General features: G+C 48.0%; 1 protein-coding gene across 5 annotated transcripts in view; it reads left to right on the plus strand.

Moving 5' to 3' along the window:
- armh3 (armadillo like helical domain containing 3) overlaps positions 1 to 24,192 on the plus strand; it is a 169,908-nt gene that overhangs the window by 114,388 nt on the left and 31,328 nt on the right. For all 5 annotated transcript variants that reach the window (XM_085994197.1, XM_085994194.1, XM_085994198.1 and 2 more), the window contains 4 exons: positions 2,187 to 2,269; positions 4,396 to 4,522; positions 5,775 to 5,850; positions 15,275 to 15,353. In XM_085994197.1, coding sequence (XP_085850323.1) covers positions 2,187 to 2,269; positions 4,396 to 4,522; positions 5,775 to 5,850; positions 15,275 to 15,353 — 365 coding nt within the window. The remainder of the gene's footprint in view (positions 1 to 2,186; positions 2,270 to 4,395; positions 4,523 to 5,774; positions 5,851 to 15,274; positions 15,354 to 24,192) is intronic.

The following is a 24,192-nucleotide window of genomic DNA, read 5'->3' on the forward strand; positions in this document are numbered from 1 at the left end:
GACGAGATCAAGTAGGTTTTTCGCTCTTGTTGGTTCCCTCACCACCTGTCGCAGACCCAGTCTGGCAGCTATGTCCTTTAGGACTCGGCCAGCTCGGTCAGTTGTGGTGCTACCGAGCCACTCTTGGTGATGGACATTGAAGTCCCCCAGTTTTGTGTGTGGGAATTGAACCCACAAACGTCTCACTCAGATTGGAGAGCTACCACTGAACTAAGCTGGTACAGGAAGCCTGCACTGAGGGGTCGGAGGCAGTGGGCAGTGTAGTGCGCCAGTCACTGTCCTTTCATTTCAGAGGCTGTGTGTTTTACAGAGAATTACATCGAATATACAGCACAGAACCAGGCCATTCGGCCCAGCTCGGCTCTGCTGGTGTTTATACATCACACAAGTCTTCGCCCCATTCCATCTACCTCACCTCAGCCTTTTCAGCATATCTTTCGATTCCCTTTTCTCTCATGTACTCGTCTAGTTTCCTTTTGAAAGCATCTAAGCTATTTGCCTCAACCACTCACTGTGGTAGCGAGTTCCACATTCTAACCACTCGCTGACTAAGGGCATTTTTCCTTATTTCCCTATTTAATTTCTTGGTAACTATCTTGTATTTCAGGTAGTTTGAATCCAGCTTTGGCGGCTCTTAGTTCATCACTACATTTAATTGACAATCTCACTAAGCCCCCAGGATGCTTTTTTGCGGAAATAGAAATGCCACACTGGTTCAGTCGGAGGCGCTATTCTGGAGTTGGGGTAAAGTGTATTGTTGAAGCTGTATAGAGGAAGCATTACTCAGCATCTAAACTACGTTGCATCGAACCTATGAATAGGACATGGGAACAGGAGGAGGCCATTCAATCCCTCGAACCTGTTCCGTCAATCTATTAGATCATTGCTGATCTGTACATCAACTCCAGTTACCCGCCTTTCCTCCTTGATACTCTTACCCAACAAAGATCTACCGATCTCAGTCTTGAAAATGTCCGTTGAATGCCAGCATCCACAGCCTTTTGTGGGAGCGTTTTCCAGATTTCCACTACCCTTTGTGTGGAAAAAGTGCTTCCTGATTTCTTCCCTGAACGGCCTGGCTCTAGTTCTAAGATTGTGCCCCCTTGTTCCGGACTCCCCCACAGGAGGAAATAGTTTCTCTCTATCTCTACCCTATCCAATCCCTTTATCATTTTAAACAGCTCGATTAGATCGCCCCTCAACCTTCTAAACTCAAGGGAATACAAGCCAAGTTTATGCAACCTGTCCTCATAATTTAACCCTGTCCAATTCTGGTGAACCTGCGCTGCACCCCCCTCCAAGGTCCGTATATCCGTCCTGAGGTGTGGTGCCCAAAACTGAAGGCAGTTACTCCAGTTGGGGTCTGACCAAGGCTCTGAACAACTGAAGCATCAATTCCTCACTTTCGTATTCCAACTCCGTTGAGATATAAAGGCCAACATTCCATTAGCCTTTGTTGATTAATTCTTGTGCCTGTGCACGAACTTTTAGTGATTAGCTTGTCACAGTGAATGTCCACTGGGATAGAATTAACGTCACACATTGAAAAGGAACAGGGCAGATTCCTGATTGGGTAGATTGTTGCTGATTCTGGAGGAAAATGGTGTAAACTTTTTTATTACTCATTAGCAGGATGTGGGCATCCCAGCATTTATTGCCCATCCCTAATCGAGAAGGTGGTGGCGAGCCGCCTTCTTGAACTGCTGCAGTCCGTGTGGTGAAGGTGCTCCCACAGTGCTGTTAGGGAGGGAGTTCCAGGATTTTGACCCAGCGACGATGAAGGAACGGCCGATATATATGACTTGGAGGGGAACTTGTAGGTGGTGGTGTTCCCATGCGCCTGCTACCCTTGCCCTTCTAGGTGGTAGAGGTCGTGGGTTTGGGAGGTGCTGCGCTAGAAGGTGTCAGCTCTGATTGGCCAGTCTGTGTCGAGGTAGCTGACCTCGTGATAGGGAACAGAAGTGAAACCGGTGAGCCTCGGCTTCCTATTGGCCTGGGGCGAGGTTCGGCCCGAGTTACCCCCTGAGCCTGTGCTGTAAAGTGCGAGTGTCTGAGCCCATTGAACCATGTCCTAACATTAAGCACCCCTATCGGGAGTAGGAGAGAAATTCAGGACCGAGTGTAGTCGCAATTGTGTGGCTTTTTCTTTTGTTGCTTTTCTCATTATCTGCTTTATATAATTCCAGCGCTTATCAATCTGTTGAAGTTCCTGATGTCGAATGAAACCGTGCTCCTGGGGAAATACAACATCTTTGCTCTGGCCTTAATGGTGAGCCATTATTTTAAATTGTACATTTTATTGATGTTCTCTGTTCCCCCAAGTGTCTTGCAGCATGCCTTAGATGACAGGACAGTGAGGCAGCCCTGTCTCACACTGACTGACTGACTCCGCGACAGTGAGGCCCTGTCACTGTGTGTGTGTGTGACTGACTCTGCGATAGTGCGGCCCTGTCACTGTGTGACTGACTGACCCCTTGTTGGTGAGGCCCTGTCGCTGTGTGTGTGTGACTGACTCTGCGATAGTGCAGCCCTGTCACTGTGTGACTGACTGACCCCTTGTTGGTGAGGCCCTGTCGCTGTGTGTGTGTGAGACTGACTCCGCGATAGTGCGGCCCTGTCACTGTGTGACTGACCCCTCGATAGTGCGGCCCTGTCACTCTGTGACTGACCCCATGATAGTGCGGCCCTGTCACTGTGTGACTGATTACTGGGAATCTTCCATGGGAGCACAGATGCTTCCTTCAGTTCTTGGCTACAGTGAAATCTTGTGGGATCAAGGCAGACGTTACAAATGGATACTGAATTGGCTGGAAAATATGAAACGGAGGGTAATATTATCAGGGTCGCTATTTCTAATTGGACAACCTGACGAGCCCCCTGAACTTGGCTACAGAAATCCTGCAGCTGGTAATCTTTATTAATGACAAGAGATACTACACTGTAAATGGAATGTTGAAGTTTGCAGATTGCAGCAAAAAGGAGAATTTTACAAGTGATAGATTGCTCTTCAGAGTTACCTAGCAACAAAAACCTAGCAACAGGGCAGATGAATGTCACATGACAGTTGACATGGAATCTTTGGGAACAAGAAAAGGCTGCCAGGCCTGACAAGCTTGTTAGTTTTTCATTGACCTCAAACTCTCAGACCCACTCCCTCACCATCGCCCTCAATCCCTACCCCTCTCAACGAATGGATCCACTTGCCTCGTGAGCCCACTTTAACCGCGTACGCTGCAACGTCCTTTCCTGGCAGCCTGATCCATGCAGGCTTTCTTGATCTGAGCCAAGAAATTACTACTGGATATCATCCAAGTCACACGCCATCCTGACTTGGAAATATATCGGCCGTTCCTTTATCGTCGCTGGGTCAAAATCCTGGAACTCCCTCCCGAACAGCTCTGTGGGAGCACCTTCACCACACGGACTGCAGCGGTTCAAGAAGGCGGCTCACCACCACCTTCTCAAGGGGCAACTCGGGATGGGCAATAAATGCTGACCTCGCCAGCGACGCCCATATCCCAGGAACAAATAAAAAAAACGATTGCTTAACGCACTCCTGTGATGTTCCTCTGTCTGCTATTTCAGTGGAGACATTAACCCATTCAGAATAAATGAGTTATTGTTTGCATTAGTATAGCATGCAGAGAACATAGGAACAGGAGGAGGCCATTCAGCCCCTCCAACCTGTTCCGCCATCCAGTTAGATCATGGCTGATGTGTATCTTAACACCATCTACCCGCCTTGGTCCCCTAACCCTTAATACCCTTGCCTAACACAAACCTATCAAACTGAGTTTATAAATTTTCAATTGGCACCCAACCTCAACAACCTTTTGGGGGAGAGAGTTCCAGATTTCCACTACCCTTTATGTGAAGAAGTGCTTCCTGACATCACCCCTGAACAGCCTGGCTCTAAATTTAAGGTTATGCCCCCATGTTTTGGACTATACCCCCGCCACCCTCCCACACTACCCCCCCTCCCCCCACCAGCGGAAATAGTTTCCCTCTACCCTATCGAATCCGTTAATCATCTTGAACACCTCAATTAGATCGCCCCTTAATCTCCTGGATTCGAGGGAATGCAAGCCAAGCCAAGCCTGTGCAACCCGTCCGCAAAATTTTACCCTTTTAGCCAGAGGGATGTCATGTGAGCAGCTTTCCCCATTTATCTGTTAATAACGGCAGCCGGAATGTCTTCAACTTTTGGAGATAGTCAGACTAGGGCGATGGTAACTGAGGTGATGTAGGGAGACCGTACCCATTGAGGTAGTGCAGCAGTCACTGACCCGCGCCGCCGGGCAGGGCCGGGCTGCACCTGTTGTGAAGTGTTTGCCTTTTCCACCATCCCCCGAAAACCGCGAGGGAATAATTGGACGTGTCTCCCTTTGGTTGCAGGTCGTGAATTTATTCAATGTGTTTATTACGTACGGCGACACTTTCCTCCCCACGCCCAGCAGTTACGATGAACTTTACTACGAGATCATTCGAATGCACCAGGTCTTCGATAACTTATATTCAATGGGTGAGTTTAAATATTTTTTTTTACTGAGAAACTCAGTTGGGGAAAAAAAGAAAGACTTGCATTTCTATAGCGCCTTTCACAATCTCAGGAGGTTCCAAAGCACTTTACAGCCAATGAAGTACTTTTGAAGTGCAGTCACTGTTGTAATGTAGGAAACTCAGCAGCCAATTTGCGCACAGCAAGCTCCCACAAACAGCAATGTGATAATGACCAGATCATCTGTTTTTAGTGATTATGGTTGAAGGCTAAAGATTGGCCTGGTCACTGAGGAGAACTCTCCTGCTCTTCTTTGAACAGTGGCCGTGGGATCTTTACGTCCACCGGGAAGGGCAGATGGGGCAACAGTTTAATGTCTCATCTGAAAGACGGCACCTCCGACAGTGCAGCACTCCCTCAATACTGACTCTCCGACAATGCAGCGCTCCCTCAGTATTGCCCCTCTGACAGTGCAGCGCTCCCTCAATACTGACTCTCCGACAGTGCAGTGCTCCCTCAGTACTGCCCCTCGACAGTGCAGCGCGCCCGCAGTACTGCCCCTCCGACAGTGCGGCGCGCCCGCAGTACTGCCCCTCCGATAGTGCGGCGCTCCCTCAGTACTGCCCCTCCGACAGTGCGGCGCTCGCTCAGTACTGCCCCTCCGACAGTGCGGCGCTCGCTCAGTACTGCCCCTCCGACAGTGCGGCGCTCCCTCAGTACTGCCCCTCCGACAGTGCGGCGCTCCCTCAGTACTGCCCCTCCGACAGTGCGGCGCTCCCTCAATACTGACTCTCCGACAGTGCAGCGCTCCCTCAGTATTGCCCCTCTGACAGTGCAGCGCTCCCTCAATACTGACTCTCCGACAGTGCAGCGCTCCCTCAGTACTGCCCCTCCGACAGTGCAGCGCGCCCTCAGTACTGCCCCTCCGACAGTGCGGCGCTCTCTCAGTACTGCCCCTCCGACAGTGCGGCGCTCTCTCAGTACTGCCCCTCCGACAGTGCGGCGCTCCCTCAGTACTGCCCCTCCGACAGTGCGGCGCTCTCTCAGTACTGCCCCTCCGACAGTGCAGTGCTCCCTCAGTACTGCCCCTCCGACAGTGCGGCACTCCCTCAGTACTGCCCCTCCGACAGTGCGGCACTCCCTCAGTACTGCCCCTCCGACAGTGCAGCGCTCTCCGTACTTCCACTGGGAGTTTTGCTCACACAGATCGATATAAACACGTTCACGGATGAGTTTGAAATGAGCGCTAGTAACCTTTGTTTTTGCTCTGTTGCAGTTTTAAGGCTTTCGACGAACAGCGGTCAGTGGAAGGAGCCAGCGAGTAAAGTGACGCACGCACTGATCAATGTCAGGTAAGGAACGCATGCGAGCGACAAGTGGGGAGCATAAAACCCCGCTTAGACCAGTTGGGCCAAATGGCCTCTTTCTCTACTGTAGACTTGATGTAAGCGGGGACCACATTCACTGGCCTTCCTTCAGTTGATCCACTTCAGTTTGGGAAAGTTGTGATACAACTGTTAATCACCTGTACAGTTATTAAGTCCAATATGACATAAATATGTATCGCAGTAAAGCAGTATATTGTATAAAATATAGGGGAGTGTTAAAAAAGAAGTTGCATTTCTATAGCGCCTTTCACGACCTCGGGACGTCCCGAAGTATTTTACAGTGAGTGAAGTACTTTTTGAAGTGTTGTCACTGTTGTAATGTTGCAAACGCGGCAGCCAATTTGCGCACAGCAAGCTCCCACAAACAGCAATGTGATAATGACCAGATAATCTGTTTTAGTGATGTTGATTGAGGGATAAATATTCGCCAGGACACCGGGGAGAACTCCCCTGCTCCTCTTCGAAATAGTGGCATGAGATCTTTTATGTCCGTCTGAGAGGGCAGACGGGGCCTCGGTTTAATGTCTGATCGGAAAGACGGCACCTCTGACAGTGCAGCACTCCCTCAGCACTGCACTGGGAATGTCAGCCTGGATTTTTGGGCTCAAGTCTCTGGAGTGGGACTTGAACCCACCACCTTCTGGCTCAGAGGCGAGAGTGCTGCCCACTGAGCCACGGCTGACACATACTCAGTAACACGCAGTGGGGCTGATGACGTGATGGGAAGTGTCCATTACGCTGGCGTGCATCAGGTGCTGACTCCCAAGTACGCTGAGCGCAATCCAGTAAAACCGGCCAGTGTGTATTAGGCTAGGCACCTGCGTTCAAAGTTTGTGCAGGCTTCTTTGTGTCCCATGTTTTAAGTTAATTAGACCTACTAAAGCAAACTGCCTGAGCAGGGCTCCAGTTTCTCATTGTCTGTTAAAATTAGACACTGCCAGGGAGTTTCATTGAAAATATTTTAGTATTTTTTTCCCGTGTATCAACCTTCGCCTAGGGCCGCCCAGCTTATCGCCCTCTCAATCTTTGGATCTCTGAAGTCCCCTTTGCTGCTGTGTTTTCTCTTCCCCGCCCCCTTCCGCCCCAGAAGGCCCTTTATTCTTGAGGTGGCAGCAGCTGTTTAAGTGCTGCTGCCGATAGAAATCCCGTCGCGCGCGCTCTCTCCCAACGGGTCCTGAGCGATGGTGTTGACCCTGAACTGCCCTCTGAAGTGGCCGAGCGAGCCACTCAGTCGTAGCAAAACCGCTATGCAGCGGTTCAAGAAGGCAGCTGACCACCACCAGCTTCTCAGGGCAACGAGGGAAGGGCCATAAATGTCGGTCCTGCCTCAGCCCGAGAATGAATTAGAACCCCGCCCCTTCGGAGCAAAGTTTAAAATATTTTTGAGCTGACCTTGCATTGTGGCGACAGGCCAGGTTATCTCTGGGCTGGCGAATGGGAGTCTTGGTCGCACTGGTCGTGGATTGATACCTGGGATGGCGGGAATGACGTATGAGGAGAGATTGGGTCGATTGTGCTTATATTCGCTAGAGTTTAGAAGAACGAGAGGGGATCTCATTGAAACTTATAAAATTCTAACAGGACTGGACAGACTAGATGCAGGAAGGATGTTCCTGATGGCGGGGGAGTCCAGAACCTGGGGTCACAGTCTGAGGATAAGGGGTAAGCCATTTAGGACAGAGATGAGAAGGAATTTCTTTACCCAGAGAGTGGTGAACCTGTGGAATTCTCTACCACAGAAGGCAGTTGAGGCCAATTCATTAAATATATTCAAAAAAGAGTTGGATATATTTCTTAAGGCTAAAGGGATCAAGGGATATGGGGAGAAGGCAGGGACAGGGTACTGAGTTTGGATGATCAGCCATGATCTCATTGAATGGCGGAGCGGGCTCGAGGGGCCGAATGGCCTACTCCTGTTCCTATCTTCTATGATTCGCCTGGAGGCTTGTGGACCGCCATTCAGCCAGAGCATGAATCCAGTGCAAGGGTTCCCGGGAATGGTGTTCCTTTGTTTGTGCCAGCTTCCCCCGGGCTCCTGGAATGAGCCGTTCTGTCAACATTACAAGATGTTCTGCAGCTGTGAACAAAAAGAGTGCGGTTCACAGCAGCTGACGTTACAAATGGATAGATTGAGGCATTAATTTCCGGCAACAGCTCATTGATTGGCAAAAAATAATTCAATATATGGAGTCTTGGAATTCAACCAGTGACTTAATGATTAGATTGAGCCAATAACATAATTAAATTCAGACAGTAACGCTCTTAATTATTGAATGCAGTCAGTAACTTCATAACTATATTCAGTTGGAACTAATTTGAATATTAAATTAACTTAGTTATGAAATTCCTTTGGAATTGTACATGTATTGAATATACTTTGAGTGTTTTATAATCCAAGCTCTTAATATCTACAAATCAGCCCTCATTGTTCACATCCTGATGCACCAAAGACCCACACCCTCAAGCTCCTGCTGCCCGTGTTTTCATCCACCTTAATATCTACATTTGTTTTTTTACTAATGCCCCCATTTGATTCATTTTAATCTGTGCCCTCTGGCACTTCATTCCATTGACATGATTTATGTGTTTTTCTTTTAGTAAAACTTTATTACAGATTTTATTCACGTAAAACAGAGCAACCAATTATGACTGAATAAAGATGTGACTCTCTCACTTGAGGATACTATTTATAGCTAGCCTGTCACCCTCATTACTTCTACCTTGAGGAAATAAATGAGACACTGTAGTGCCATCGACTGCAGTAATGTAATTGGAATAATTCACCAAGACGTCTGGTACGGATGCCTCTCCGCTGAAAGCCTCCACGCTGTTACTGTCCACAGTAAATAGATTGTTTCACATTCCTGCAGCACCATTTCATCTCGTATCTGCGCCATTGCCTGCTATCATCTCCACACTGTCCACTTGGCACTCAGTCAGTGACCTCTCTGAGCTCCACAACATGCTGCGCACATGTCCAGATGTACCTGCCCCAGGATTGTTTGATGGGACAGTGTAGAGGGAGCTTTACTCTGTATCTAACCCGTGCTGTACCTGCCCTGGGTGTGTTTGATGGGGACAGTGTAGAGGGAGCTTTACTCTGTATCTAACCCGTGCTGTACCTGCCCTGGGAGTGTTTGATGGGACAGTGTAGAGGGAGCTTTACTCTGTATCTAACCCATGCTGTACCTGCCCTGGGAGTGTTTGATGGGACAGTGTAGAGGAAGCTTTACTCTGTATCTAACCCGTGCTGTACCTGCGCTGGGAGTGTTTGATGGGACAGTGTAGAGGGAGCTTTACTCTGTATCTAACCCGTGCTGTACCTGCCCTGGGAGTGTATGATGGGACAGTGTAGAGGGAGTTTTACTCTGTATCTAACCCGTGCTGTACCTGCGCTGGGAGTGTTTGATGCTGAGGTTGGGTGTCCTCAATGAAAAATGATTTCACCTTGATTAGCACAAAATATACAAAAAATGTTCTGGAAATTTCAGTAAATCTTTTCGGGAAAGAACAGGCATCCATTTCACTCAAGGGCCTCAGCAGTAGGTCAGTAACTGAAAATGATTGGTTATACTGCCAAGTCCGTGATTAATCTCCTCAACTTCCTTAACCACACCAGGTTGTTCAGTGAGGAGAGTTGTGCTGCAACAAAAATCCTGATGTAGTGGGAAGGCATAGCAGATCAGACGGACACTGTCACGGCCCCAGTGCAGACGGACACTGTCACGGCCCCAGTGCAGACGGACACTGTCACGGCCCCAGTGCAGACGGACACTGTCACGGCCCCAGTGCAGACGGACACTGTCACGGCCCCAGTGCAGACGGACACTGTCACGGCCCCAGTGCAGACGGACACTGTCACGGCCCCAGTGCAGACGGACACTGTCACGGCCCCAGTGCAGACGGACACTGTCACGGCCCCAGTGCAGACGGACACTGTCACGGCCCCAGTGCAGACATAAGCTCCATCATAAGGTCAGAAGTGGGATGCTCGCTGAAATAACCATAGTGAGAGAGGAAGTATTAAGGGGCTTAGCATCTTTGAAAGTAGATAAATCGCCAGGCCCAGATGAAATGTATCCCAAGCAAAAGAGGAAATAGTAGATGCTCTGACCATCATTTTCCAATCCTCTCAGGCTACAGGTGTGGTGCCGGAGGACAGCTAACGTTGTACCTTTGTTTAAAAAGGGAGAAAGGAATAGACCGAGTAATTACAGGCCAGTCAGCCTAACCTTGGTGGTTGGAAAATTATTGGAAAAAGTTCTGAGGGATGGGATAAATCTTCATTTAGAAAGACACGGATTAATCAAGGACAGGCAGCATGGATTTGTTAAGGGGATTTCGTGTCTGACTAACTTGATTTAATTTTTTGAGGAGGTAACAAGGAGGGTCGATGAGGGTAGTGCGTTTGATGTAGTCTATATGGATTTTAGCAAGGTTTTGATAAGGTCCCATATGGCAGACTGGTCATGAAAGTAAAAGCCCTTGGGATCCAGGGCAAAGTGGCAAGTTGGATCCAAAATTGGCTCAGAGGTAGGAAGCAAAGGGTAATGGTTGATGGGTGTTTTTGTGACTGGAAGGCTGTTTCCAGTGGGGTTCCGCAGGGCTCAGTCCTGGGTCCCTTGCTTTTTGTGGTATATATCAATGATTTAGACTTGAATGTAGGGGGTATGATTAAGAAGTTTGCAGATGATACAAAAATCGGCTGTGTGGTTGATGATGAAGAAAGAAGCTGTAGACTGCAGGAAGATATCAGTGAACTGGTCAGGTGGGCAGAACAGTGGCAAATGGAATTCAGTTTGGAGAAGTGTGAGGTAATGCATTTGGGGAGGGCTAACAAGGCAAGGGAATACACATTAAATGGTAGGACACTGAGTACTGCAGAGGAACAAAGGGACCTTGGAGTGCATGTCCACAGATCCCTGAAGGTAGCAGGACAGGTAGATAAGGTGGTTAAGAAGGCATACGGGATACTTTCTGTTATTAGCCGAGGCGTAGAATACAAGAGCAGGGAGGTTATGCTTGAACTGTATAAAACACTAATTAGGCCACAGCTAGAGTACTGCGTGCAGTTCTGGTCACCACATTACAGAAAGGTGTGATTGCACTGGAGAGGGTACAGAGGAGATTTACGAGGATGTTGCCAGGACTGGAGAATTTTAACTATGAGGAAAGATTGGATCGGCTGGGGTTGTTTTATTTGGAACAGAGGAGGCTGAAGGGAGACCTTATTGAGGTGTATAAAATTATGAGGGGCCTAGATAGAGTGGATAGGAAGGACCTATTTCCCTCAGCAGAGAGGTCAGTAACCAGGGGGCAGAGATTTAAAGTAATTGGTAGGAGGTTTAGAGGGGAGTTGAGGGGAAATTTCTTCACCCAGAGGGTGGTGGGGGTCTGGAACTCACTGCCTGAAAGGGTGGGAGAGGCAGAAACCCTCATCACATTTAAACAGTACTTGGATATGCATTTGAAGTGCCGTAACCCACAGGGCTACGGACCAAGAGCTGGGAAGTGGGATTAGGCTGGAGAGCTCTTTGTCGACTGGCGCGGACACGATGGGCCGAATGGCCTCCTTCCGTGTTGTAACTTTCTATGATTCTACGATGATTGCAGTGTTCAGTTTCTTTTGCAACTCCTCAGATAATGAAGCAGTCCATGCCCGCATGCAGTAAGACCTGGACGACATTCAGGCTTGGGCTGATAAGTGGCAGGTAACATTCGCGTCACACAAGTGCCAGGCAATGACCATCTCCAACAAGCGAGCGTCTAACCACCTCCCTTTGACATTTAACGTCATTACCATCGCCAAATCCCCCACCATCAACATCCTGGGCGTCACCATTGACCAGAAACATAAATACTTAGGCTACAGGTGCAGGGCAGAAGCTGGGTGTGTACCATCTACAAGATGCACTGCAGCAACTCGCCAAAGCTTCTTCAACAGCACCTCCCAAACCCACAACCTCTTCCACCTAGAAGGACAAGGGTAGCAGGCACATGGGAACACCACCACCTCCAAGTTCCCCACCCAAGTCACACACCATCCTGACTTGGAAATATATCAGCCGTTCCTCCTTCATCGCTGGGTCAAAATCCTGGAACTCCCTCCCTAACAGCACTGTGGGATCACCTTCACCACACGGACTGCAGCGGTTCAAGATGGCGGCTCACCACCACCTTCTCAAAGGCATCTAGGACTGGGCAATAAATGCTGGATACACTTCTCTCCTGCCCCTATGTTCTTCAAGGGGCTGAATGGCCTCCTCCTGCCCCTAGGTTCCTCGATGGGCTGAATGGCCTCCTCCTGTTCCTATGTTCCTCGGGGGGCGGAATGGCCTCCTCCTGTTCCTTGATGGGCTGAATGGCCTCCTCCTGTCCCTATGTTCCTCGAGGGGTTGAATGGCCTCCTCCTGCCCCTAGGTTCCTCGATGGGCTGAATGGCCTCCTCCTGTCCCTATGTTCCTCGAGGGGTTGAATGGCCTCCTCCTGTTCATATGTAAAAGCTTTAAAGACCGCAGGGTGCCAGTTTAAAAAAAAAAAAAAAATAGGAAGTTAAGAGTAAGAAGGGAAATTGAGCAGAAGCTTTTGCTAAAGGGTGGTAGACTACATTTGCAGCAAACGCACTGAAGCAGGCAGTAAAAGTGGGCCCAAAGCTCTGTTGAAAGTTCTCTCCCCTATGAGCCAGAAGGTTGTGGATTCGAGCTCCGCTCCAGACACAATCTAGGATGACACTGAAGGGAGAGCTGCACTGTCAGGGGTGACATTCTTCAGATGCAACTTCAAATCCAGGTCCTGTCTGGCTGATCAGGTGGATCCCATGGCACTACTGGAAGAGGAGGAGAGTTCTCCACGGTGCCCTGGCCAACACTTCTCTCCGAACCAACACCATCAAAAATATATCACCTGGCCATTTGTTCGCTGTTTGTGGGCCCTTGCTGTGCGTAGAATTGGCTGCCACATTTCCTTACATTAAAACAGTGACAACACATCAGAAGGTTGCTGTGTGACATCCTGATAAGGTGAAATCTAAATACTATTTCTTTCTTTAACGTAAGGCCAGAAAAGCTCTAATGATAAGGTCAGGTCTCGTGTCCAGCTGCTCCACAGTGAGAGTTTACCCGACAAGACAGTCCTTTGTAAACAGCTGGCTACATCATGTAAACCATCTCGAGAAACGTCCTGTAATTATCTGGGCCACATTTGTTTTTTGTCTTTGAATCCATGTCTTTGTTGAATCCTGCTGTTTTATCTGCTCGGCGACTTCCGAGCCTCGTGTCCCGCTGTCTACTGCGACAAATTCATCTCTCCTTCATAAATAAATTTAGTTTTAATGTACCCATCTGGCGCTCAGCCTTTCAACTGAGAAAGCATGCACAGCAGGCAGACAGTGCTGCAGTACAGCTCAAGCGTGAGTGCATATTGTGGGCTAGTTTTTTCGAGTCAGTGTTCCCGTCGAGGTGCTCTGTGCGGCGGGCAGGCTCGTTGGCATGGAGATTGGCGTGGCAGTTTTTGCGGCACGCTTGATTCTTCCGGCTATTAGACGGCGGCGGCGTTACGCCGGCAGAACGGGAGCACCTCCGAGGTTAATTCCAGGCCCTAGTGATTCAACCATTGAGCCAAGAGAGAACTGGGGGTCGAGCACTGAGGGTGTGCAGGACATTGAACGTAGAGTGGAATCATCAGCAAAGAGTAGATAGAGTTAGTTGATCAGGTTGGAGACCAATGGTGAGAGAATCCTGAAAGCGATGTGCAAAATATATTTAAAAATATGCAAAAAGAAGGCTTACTCTATATACTTATGTATAAGTCTAGAGATTTAGGTCAGTCTGGGGCTTTGAAAGTAGTGTCTGCGGGGACGGCGGCACCTTTATACAGATACTCTGAGGAGCACACTCCCACTCCCCTGTTTCTGGCCTGATCTCGCCGCCTTGTCAGCTGTGGCTCAGTGGGCAGCACTCTCACTTCCGAGTCAGAAGGTCGTGGGTTCAAGTCCCACTTCAGAGACATGAGCAGATAATCCGGGCCGATGCTCCTAGTACAGTACTGAGGGAGTGCTGCACTGTCGGAGGTGCCATCTTTCGGATGAGACGTTAAACCGTGGCCCCGTCTGCCCTCTCAGATGGACATAAAAGAACCCACGGCCACTATTTTGAAGAAGAGCAGGGGAGTTCTCCCCGGTGTCCTGGGCCAATATTTATCCCTCAACCAACATCACTAAAACAGATGATCTGGTCATTATCACATTGCTGTTTGTGGGAGCTTGCTGTGCGCAAATTGGCTGCCGCGTTTCCGACATTACAACAGTGACTACACTTGAAAAGTACTTCATTGGCTGTAATTTGTTTTGAGACGTCCTGAGGTGGTGAAAGCCGCTGTAGAAATGCAAGTCTTTTTTCTTTTTTTTATTCTGAACTCCCAGCTTTGATTACCTCTCACCAACCCAGCGTTGTGCTCCTCTCTCTCTCTCTCTCTCGCTCCTGTTCACTGTCTGTGTGCATCGGTACTACACAGAACAGTCACCAAGCACAAAAACCATGCTCTCTGGGGAGTTGTGATAAAGAAAAAGAAAGAAAGACTTACAAGGCAGCACGGTGGCATAGTGGTTCGCACTGTTGCCTCACAGCGCCAGGGACCCGGGTTCGAATCCGGCCTCGGATGACTGTCTGTGTGGAGTTTGCACATTCTCCCCGTGTTTGCGTGGGTTTCCTCCGGGTGCTCCGGTTTCCTCCCACAGTCCAAAGATGTGCGGGTTAGGTTGATTGGCTATGATAAATTGACCCTTAGTGTTAGGGGGATTAAATACATGGGGTTACGGGGATAGGGTGGGATATGTGTTGGTGTAGGGGTTACGGGGATCGGGTGGGATATGTGTTGGTGTAGGGGTTACGGGGATCGGGTGGGATATGTGTCGGTGCAGGCTCAATGGGCCGAAATGGCCTCTATCTGCACTGTGGGGTTTCTGGTTTCTGTGATTTATACAGCGGCTTTCGAGAGCTCCGGGCGGCCCAAAGCTCTTCATAGCCAATGAAGAACTTCTTTGGAATGTAGTCGCTGTTGTAATGTAGGAATTATGTAGTGAGGACTGATGAAGGAATCTTGCATGCGAGTGATCAGTGTTATTTTCCGGGGTTTATTTTGACTGAAATGTAGGGAGTCATACAGGAATCGTGTGCCCGTGTATATGGTAGTCTCGGAGCGTGCGGTTTCATTGTTTAAATACACCATGCAGCCTTCTGAAGGCAAAGAAAAATTCCCGTTTGAGAATTAATTTTTTTAAAAAGCACCACAGATCTGAACTAATTAAATCAAATTTCAGAAACTGAATATTAATTGCAGGCTTGACAATTGAGAATTTAGATTGATAACAACAGGCCGCTCTTTGTTTCAGGGCCATCATCAACCATTTTAACCCTAAGATAGAGTCGTATGCGGCAGTCAATCACATCTCGCAGCTCTCTGAAGATCAGGTATGTGCTGCTGACACTTTTTAATGTGTTTTTGGTGCAGTTTTCTTTCATCCCTTGAAGATTCTGACACTTGCTGCAGTTTGGTTCTATCAGTCCTCAATTGGCCCATTTGTGAGCCCAGGCAACTATTCGTCCAGAGAGGGCATCACTGCCGAGCCCAACTTGGTGGCCACCCCGACTCCACAGGCGCACACCTTGCAGCACGGCTGAGAGAATAGCGATCAGAGGTAGCAATCCTGGCCGACGACTCCCTCCCCTCCTTCCTCCCCTCCCTCCCTCCTTCCTCCCCTCCCTCCCCTCCCTCCCTCCTTCTCTTTCCCCCCCCCCCCCCCCCCCAACAAAGCCCAGGAGCACCTTCACTACTGCCTAAACTGAGATTAGGTAGTTCAGCGCAGATCAGAGACAGAAGCTGGCACCTTCTTTGTCTGTGCGACTCTGCACCTTACTGGACGGTGCGTTTAATCACTGGTTAGGCCCAGCTGGAGTATTGTGACCAATTCTGGGCACCGCACTTTAGGAAAAATGTCAAGGCCTTGGAAGGGTGCAGAGAGCATTTACCAGAATGGTACCAGGGATGCGGCACATCCGTGGAGAGACTGGAGAAGCTGCGATTGTTCTCCTTAGAGCAGAGAAGGTTAACGGGAGATTTAATAGAGGTGTTCAAAAATCAGGAAGGGATTTGATAGAGTAGATAGGAAGAAACTGCTTCCACTGGCAGGAGGGTCGTTAACCAGATTTAAGATAAGTGGTTAAAAAACAGAGCGGCGATGAGACATTTTTTTTTTTTTTTTACAGAGTTATGATGATCTGGAATGCGCTGCCTGAAAGGGCGGTGGAAGCAGATTCAATAGTAACTTTCAAAAAGGAAATTGGATAAATACTTGAAAAGGAAAAATTTTCAGAGCTGTGGGGAAAGAGCAGGGGGGAGTGGGACTAATTGGAGAGCTCGACCAAAGAGCAGGCACGATGGGCCGAATGGCCTCCATCCGTGCTGTGTGATTGTATTGGTATTGCACGAAAGTACTATTTTCTATCCATTTCTATATTTGATCAATGTTTTCCCTATATGGAGTTGAAAGGGAACAGCACGGACTGAAATGCTTGACGCACCTACCTCTTGTAGATGTTACTGTGTGTTCAGGTGACTGGGAGAGAGGGAGCTGTCCTTCCTGAAAAGCTGCCAGAGTTTCATCTCTGTGTAAACGGCCATTCAGTGTTTTGAACGGTGGGTTTGAAAAGGGTATCCTTTAGAAGTCACAGTTGGAGTTTTATTGGAAGCAGTTCACCTCTGGCCTGCTCCGGGAGAACAAAGAAACTGTTTCTATTTTTATCTTGATTCAGTCACTGGCCATGGGAAGGTTCAACCAGGGCAGCTGATTTGCTCTCGCTCCGATTGGCAATGCTGATTGTCTCTGGGACGTTTGATGTCAGGCAGCAAATACACTGGGTTCATGTAGAAATTTGTGGGACGTCGCACTTCACCACATCTCTTGCCCACTCTGTAGTGTTTAAAACTCCTTGTGGGTTTTTGTCAGATATTCTGAGTTTTAACTCTCATATCCCTTCCTCGATCATTTTTAACGCAGAAGTGTCTTTCCCGAAAGTTCTGTCCCCCTGCTTTTCTGATGGCACTGATTCTTCCTGGGATACATTCCCACCGGCTACACCTGCCCTCTTGAACATCAACCAGCTGGTCATTTTTAACATACCAGTCCTGACGATGAGTGTTCTGCACAGAGCGGGATTAAACCGAGTGGACTTGAACAGAGTGTTTTATTTGGGAATTTGGAAAGAGTGGGAATTCGGAGAAGAGGGGAAAGGAGTTGCTGCTTTTTGCCTGCACTACTTGTAGTGCTTTGTGCACTAGGTAGATATTTAATTTCAGTACCCTTAACTTAATCTAGATCAAGTAAGTAGTCAAGAAATGACACTGTAAACTAAGTTACCTAATTACAAATTAAATTAAATTAAACATGGTCATACAGGGATGGCAGTGCAGATGGTATGCCACAACTGCAGCATGAGAGAGTTTGTGGAGAGCATTGTTTGCAGTAAGTGCCTGCATCTTGAGGAACTTCAGCTCTGAGTTTTTGAGCTGGAGTCTGAGGTGCAGACATTGCGGGGCATCAGGAATGGGGAGAGTTACCTGGACACTTCGATGCAGGAAGCAGTCACACCCCTTAGGTTAGGTAGTGGTACAGGTCTGGTTAGTGGTCAGAGACAGGAGGGTGTGACTGCAACTCAGGCAGGTAAGGGGACCCCAGGTGCAGTGTTGAAGGAGCCTCAGCCTTTGCCCTTCTCCAACAGGTATGAGGTTCTTGCTGCCTGTGTGGATCAGGGAGAAGCCTGCAGGATGGATGAGCAAGCTGACCATGTCACCATGGTGCAGGAGGGGGGGAGTGAAAGGGAATGTAGTTGTGGTAGGGGACAGTATAGTCAGGGGGATAGATACTGTTCTCTGCAGCCGCGACCGAGAGTTCCGAAGGCTGTGTTGCCTTCCCGGTGCCAGGGTTAAACATACAAACATAGAAAAATAGGAGTAGGAGTAGGCCATTCGGCCCTTCGAGCCTGCTCCGCCATTCAATATGATCATGGCTGATCCTCTATCTCAATACCATATTCCTGCTCTCTCCCCATACCTCTTGATGCCTTTTGTGTCTAGAAATCTATCTATCTCCTTCTTAAATATATTCAGTGACTTGGCCTCCACAACCTTCTGTGGTAGAGAATTCCACAGGTTCACCACCCTCTGAGTGAAGAAATTTCTCCTTATCTCAGTCCTAAATGTCCCACCCCGTATCCCGAGACTGCGACCCCTCGTTCTGGACCCCCCCAGCCAGGGAAAACATCCTCCTTGCATCCAGTCTGTCTAGCCCTGTCAGAATTTTATAAGTTTCAATGAGATCCCCTCTCATTCTTCTAAACTCTAGTGAATACAGGCCTAGTCGACCCAATCTCTCCTCATATGACACTCCTGCTATCCCAGGAATCAGTCTGGTGAACCTTCGCTGCAAGTATATTCTTTCTTAGGTAAGGAGACCAAAACTGAACACACTACTCCAGGTGTGGTCTCACCAAGGCCCTGTACAACTGTAGTAAGTAAGACACCCTTGCTCCTGTACTCAAATCCTCTTGCAATGCAGGCCAACATACCATTTGCATTCCTAACTGCTTGCTGCACCTGCATGTTTGCTTTCGGTGACTGGTGTATAAGGACACCCAGGTCCCTTTGTACATCAGCATTTCCCAATCTATCACCATTTAGTGAGAAAGGATATTGGCTCAGAAAATCAAGATGTAGAATCAGGCTGGGTGGAGCTAAGAAGCACCAAGGGGCAGAAAACATTGCGGGGAGTTGCCTATAGGCCTCCAAACAGTAGTGGTGATGTAGGGGATGGTATCAAACAGGAAATTAGAGATGCATGTAACAAGGGTACTGCAGTAATCATGGATGACTTTAATCTACATATAGACTGGCCAAACCAAATTAGCAATAATACTGTGGAGGATGAATTCCTGGAGTGTGTACGAGATGGTTTTTTAGACCAGTACGTTGAGCCAACTAGGGAACAGGCTATCCTAGATTGGGTATTGTGCAATGAGAAGGGGTTAATTAATCATCTTGTTGTGCAGGGTCCTTTAGGGAAGAGTGACCATAACATGATAGAATTCTTCATTAAAATGAAAAGTGAAGAAGTTCAATCCGAAACTAGGGTCGTAAATCTAAACAAAGGAAACTACGATGGTATGAGGAGTGAGTTGGCTATGATAGATTGGGGAGCTTCATTAAAAGGCTTGACGGTGGATAGGCAATGGCTAGCATTTAAGGAATGAATGCATGAATTGCAACAGTTATACATTCCTTTCTGGTGCAAAAACACAAAAGGAAAAGCGGCCCAACCATGGCTAACAAAAGAAATTAAGGATAGTATTAGATCCAAAGAGGTGTCATATAAAGTTGCCAGAAAAAGTAGCAAGCTTGAGGATTGGGAGCAGTTTAGAGTTCAGCAAAAAAGGACCAAGAGATTGCTTAAGAGGGGAAAAATAGAGTATGAGAGCAAACTTGCAAGGAACATAAAAGCGGATTGTAAAAGCTTCTACGAGTATGTGAAGACAAATGTAGGTCCCTTACAGTTAGAAACGAGAGAATTTATAATGGGGAACAAGGAAATGGCAGAACAATTAAACAAATACTTTGGTTCTGTCTTCACGGAAGAGGACACAAATAACTTCCGAGAAATGCTAGGGAACCAAGGTTCTAGTGAGAAGGAGGAATTAAAGGAAATTAGTATTAGTAAAAAAATAGTGCTGGAGAAATTAATGGGACTGAAAGCCGATAAATCCCCGGGGCCTGATAATCTGCATCCCAGAGTACTAAAAGAGGTAGCCATGGAAATAGTGGATGCGTTGGTTGTCATCTTCCAAAATTCTCTGGGGGAAAAATTCAGTATCGCCCCGTTTGGGGCGCCATTATCGGCCATGCGCAAAGTTTAGCGCCTGGCGCTAATTATCGCCTCCGACGGCAAACTTGGCTTTTATTGCCCCTGGAGGTGATTGAGCGCTAAATCAGGTGCTTCACACCTGTCTTAAGGTGCAAAGGCCGAGGAGCGAGGCGCTACCTCAGAGCGCTGGCGAACCAAGGAAGGGCAAATCAAAATAAACCTGCAAAGTGCTGCTCAGTACCCAAAACTCCTTCACACAGCGTTGAATCTCTCCAGAAGTCTCAGTCTCTCTCTCTCTCAGAATGCGTGGTGCAAAATGTCACCAGCAAAAAAAGGCAGGAAGCGGTCGCCTTTAAATAGCGCTCCCCCAGTCCCTTTCTGACTGCAAAACGCTCCCCTCAACCTGTTGTTGCTAGCGGCAGGGGGCGCCACTCAATATCCAGTCCGGGGCGTTGCGCACTCGACTGACGTCATGATCTGCCGGCACAGGAGATCGTGGCGGTAGTGTTTAGCGCCGCCGCAAAATGTCTAGTTAATTTCGCGAGCGGCACAAACATCGCTGCGCCCGGGCGCTAGTCGCTTTGCGCCCTCTTAAAGGCGCTAACAAGAGGCGCAAACAACTGAATTTTTCCCCCTATAGATTATGGAACAGTTCCTGCAGATTGGAGGGTGGCAAATGTAACCCCACTATTTAAAAAAGGAGGGAGAGAGAAAACTGGGAACTACAGACTAACATCAGTAGTATGGAAAATACTAGAGTCTATTATAAAGGATGTGATAACAGGACACTTAGAAAATATCAACAGGATTAGACAAAGTCAACATGGATTTATGAAAGGGAAATTGTGTTCGTTAAACCTACTGGAGTTTTTGAGGATGTAACTGGTAGAATAGACAAGGGAGAACCAGTGGATGTGGTGTATTTGGATTTTCAGAAGGCCTTTGATAAAGTCCCACATAAGAGATTAGTGTGCAAAATTAAAGCACATGTGATTGGGGGTAATATACTGGCATGGATTGAAAATTGGTTAATAGACAGGAAACAGAGAGTAGGAATAAATGGGTCTTTTTCGGGGTGGCAGGTGGTGACTAGTGAGGTACCGCAGGGATCAGTGCTTGGGCCCCAGCTATTCACAATATATATCAATGATTTGGATGAGGGAACCAAATGTAATATTTCCAAGTTTGCTGACGACACGAAACTAGGTGGGATTGTGAGTTGTGAGGAGGATGCAAAGAGGCTTCAAGGGGATATAGACAGGCTAAGTGAATGGGCAAGAACATGGCAAATGGAATATAATGTGGAGAAATGTGAAGTTATCCACTTTGGTAGGAAAAATAGAAAAGCAGAGTATTTTTTAAATGGTGAGAGATTGGGAAATGTTGGTGTTCAGAGGGACCTGGGTGTCCTTGTACATGAATCGCTGAAAGTTAACATGCTGGTACAGCAAGCAATTAGGAAAGCAAATGGTATGTTGGCCTTTATTACAAGAGGATTTGAGTGTAAGAGTAAAGATGTTGTACTGCAATTATATAGGGCCCTGGTGAGACCACACCTGGAGTATTGTGGACAGTTTTGGTCTCCTTACCTAAGGAAGGATATACTTGCCATAGAGGGAGTGCAACGAAGGTTCACCTGACTGATTCCTGGGATGGAGGGATTGTCCTATGAGGAGAGATTGAGTAGACTAGGCCTATATTCTGTAGAGTTTAGAAGAATGAGAGGTGATCTCATTGAAACATACAAAATTCTTACAGGGGTTGACAGGGTAGATGCAGGGAGGATGTTTCCCCTGGCTGGGGAGTCTAGAACCAGGGGTCACAGTCTCGGAATAAGGGGTCGGCCATTTAGGACTGAGATGAGGAGACAGTTCTTTGTGAATCTTTGGAATTCTCTACCCCAGAGGGCTGTGGAGGCTCAGTCGTTGAGTATATTCAAGACAGAGATCGATAGATTTTTGAATATTGAGGGTATCAAGGGATATGGGGATCGGGCGGGAAAGTGGAGTTGAGGTCGAAGATCAGCCACGATCTTATTGAATGGCGGAGCAGGCTCGAGGGGCTGAATGGCCGACTCCTGCTCCTAATTCTAATGTTCTTATGTGTTGGAAGGATATTCAATTGCAGCTGAGCCCAATCCTATATAAAGAAAGAAAGGAAGTGCTTCACAGCCAATGAAGCACTTTTGAAGTGTACTCACTGTTGTAATGTCAGAAACAAAGCAGACAATTTGTGCACAGCAAGCTCCCACAAACAGCAATGTGATAATGACCAGATAATCTGTTTTAGTGATGTTAATTGCGGGATAAATATTGGCCCCAGGACACCGGGGAGAACTCCCCTGCTCTTCTTCCAAATAGTGCCGTGGGATCATTTACGTCCACCTAACGTCACATCTGAAAAACAGCACCTCCGACAGTGCAGCACTCCCTCAGTACTGCACTGGGAGTGCGGGCCTGGATTTTTGTGCTAAAATCTCTGGAGTGGGACTTGAACCCACGACGTACTGAGACACGACTGGCACGACATGTCGTAATGTCTTAATACTGCAGGAGGACTGCATTTACCCCAAGACACATTGGTGGATCCACCAGGAATGCTTTCATGGATTCACTGTGAGCCAGGAGTAACATCATGTCTTTGAGGGAATGTGCACCAACGGAAATAACATCCCAGCAGAGCCTGGTTGAATAAAGGAAAGATGCCTTTAGTACTTGTTGTCCATTAATGGGCTTTCTACACCATTGCATCCTGTACCACAGTGTTTAGCAACAGAAAAACGTCATGGCAACCACTTAACGAAGGGAGTGCAAGTACTTTAACCAAAGGAATAAGAAATAACAAATAAAACTTCCACAGCAGTTAAGTATGTAGAAGTATAGCATGGGTTAGATACAGAGTAAAGCTCCCTCTACACTGTCCCATTAAACACTCCCAGGGCAGGTACAGCACGGGTTAGATACAGAGTAAAGCTCCCTCTACACTGTCCCATCAAACACTCCCAGGGCAGGTACAGCACAGGTTAGGTACAGAGTAACACTCCCTCTACACTGTCCCATCAAACATTCCCAGGGCAGGTACAGCACGGGTTAGATACAGAGTAACGCTCCCTCTACACTGTCCCATCAAACACTCCCAGGGCAGGTACAGCACGGGTTAGATACAGAGTAACGCTCCCTCTACACTGTCCCATCAAACACTCCCAGGGCAGGTACAGCACGGGTTAGATACAGTGTAAAGCTCCCTCTACACTGTCCCATCAAACACTCCCAGGGCAGGTACAGCACAGGTTAGATAGAGAGTAAAGCTCCCTCTACACTGTCCCATCAAACACTCCCAGGGCAGGTACAGCACGGGTTAGATACAGAGTAAAGCTCCCTCTACACTGTCCCATCAAACACTCCTAGGGCAGGTACAGCACGGGTTAGATACAGAGTAAAGCTCCCTCTACACTGTCCCATCAAACACTCCCAGGGCAGGTATAGCACAGGTTAGATACAGAGTAAAGCTCCCTCTACACTGTCCCATCAAACAATCCCAGGGCAAATACAGCACGGGTTAGATACAGAGTAAAGCTCCCTCTACACTGTCCCATCAAACACTCCCAGGGCAGGTATAGCACAGGTTAGATACAGAGTAAAGCTCCCTCTACACTGTCCCATCAAACACTCCCAGGGCAGGAACAGCATGGGTTAGATACAGAATAAAGCTCCCTCTACACTGTCCCATCAAACACTCCCAGGGCAGGAACAGCACGGGTTAGATACAGAGTAAAGCTCCCTCTACACTGTCCCATCAAACACTCCCAGGGCAGGAACAGCACGGGTTAGATACAGAGTAAAGCTCCCTCTACACTGTCCCACCAAACACTCCCAGGGCAGGTACAGCACGGGTTAGATACAGAGTAAAGCTCCCTCTACACTGTCCCATCAAACACTCCCAGGGCAGGTACAGCACGGGTTAGATACAGAGTAAAGCTCCCTCTACACTGTCCCATCAAACACTCCCAGGGCAGGAACAGCACGGGTTAGATACAGAGATAAGCTCCCTCCATAGTGTGCCAACTGTGTGCTTCAATGTAAATCTTCAGTTTTAATTGGCCAAGTTTGTATTTGGCTCTTTAATTGGCACTGGTCTGTGTGCTGTTATGTGACAACCAGACAAGGACTCACGGAAAGGCTGCCAGGAAAGGCGCCTGCAGTTAATGATTGGAAACGTCTGTGCCTAGTGCAGGTTGCATCTAGTATTTTCTGGCCTAGTTTGCATCGAATCGTTTAGGCTTTGTACAGTGGGTATGGAATCATAGCATGATACAGCACAATGGGAGGCCCTTCGGCCCATCGTGCCTGTGCCGGCTCTTTGCTAGTGCTGTCCAGTTAATCCCACTGCCACCCCTC

The sequence above is a fragment of the Somniosus microcephalus genome, chromosome 8 (genome assembly GCF_052327205.1).
Source record: "Somniosus microcephalus isolate GS21.2 chromosome 8, FLI_Smic_1.0, whole genome shotgun sequence".
In the NCBI taxonomy this organism is placed as follows: Eukaryota; Metazoa; Chordata; class Chondrichthyes; order Squaliformes; family Somniosidae; genus Somniosus; species Somniosus microcephalus.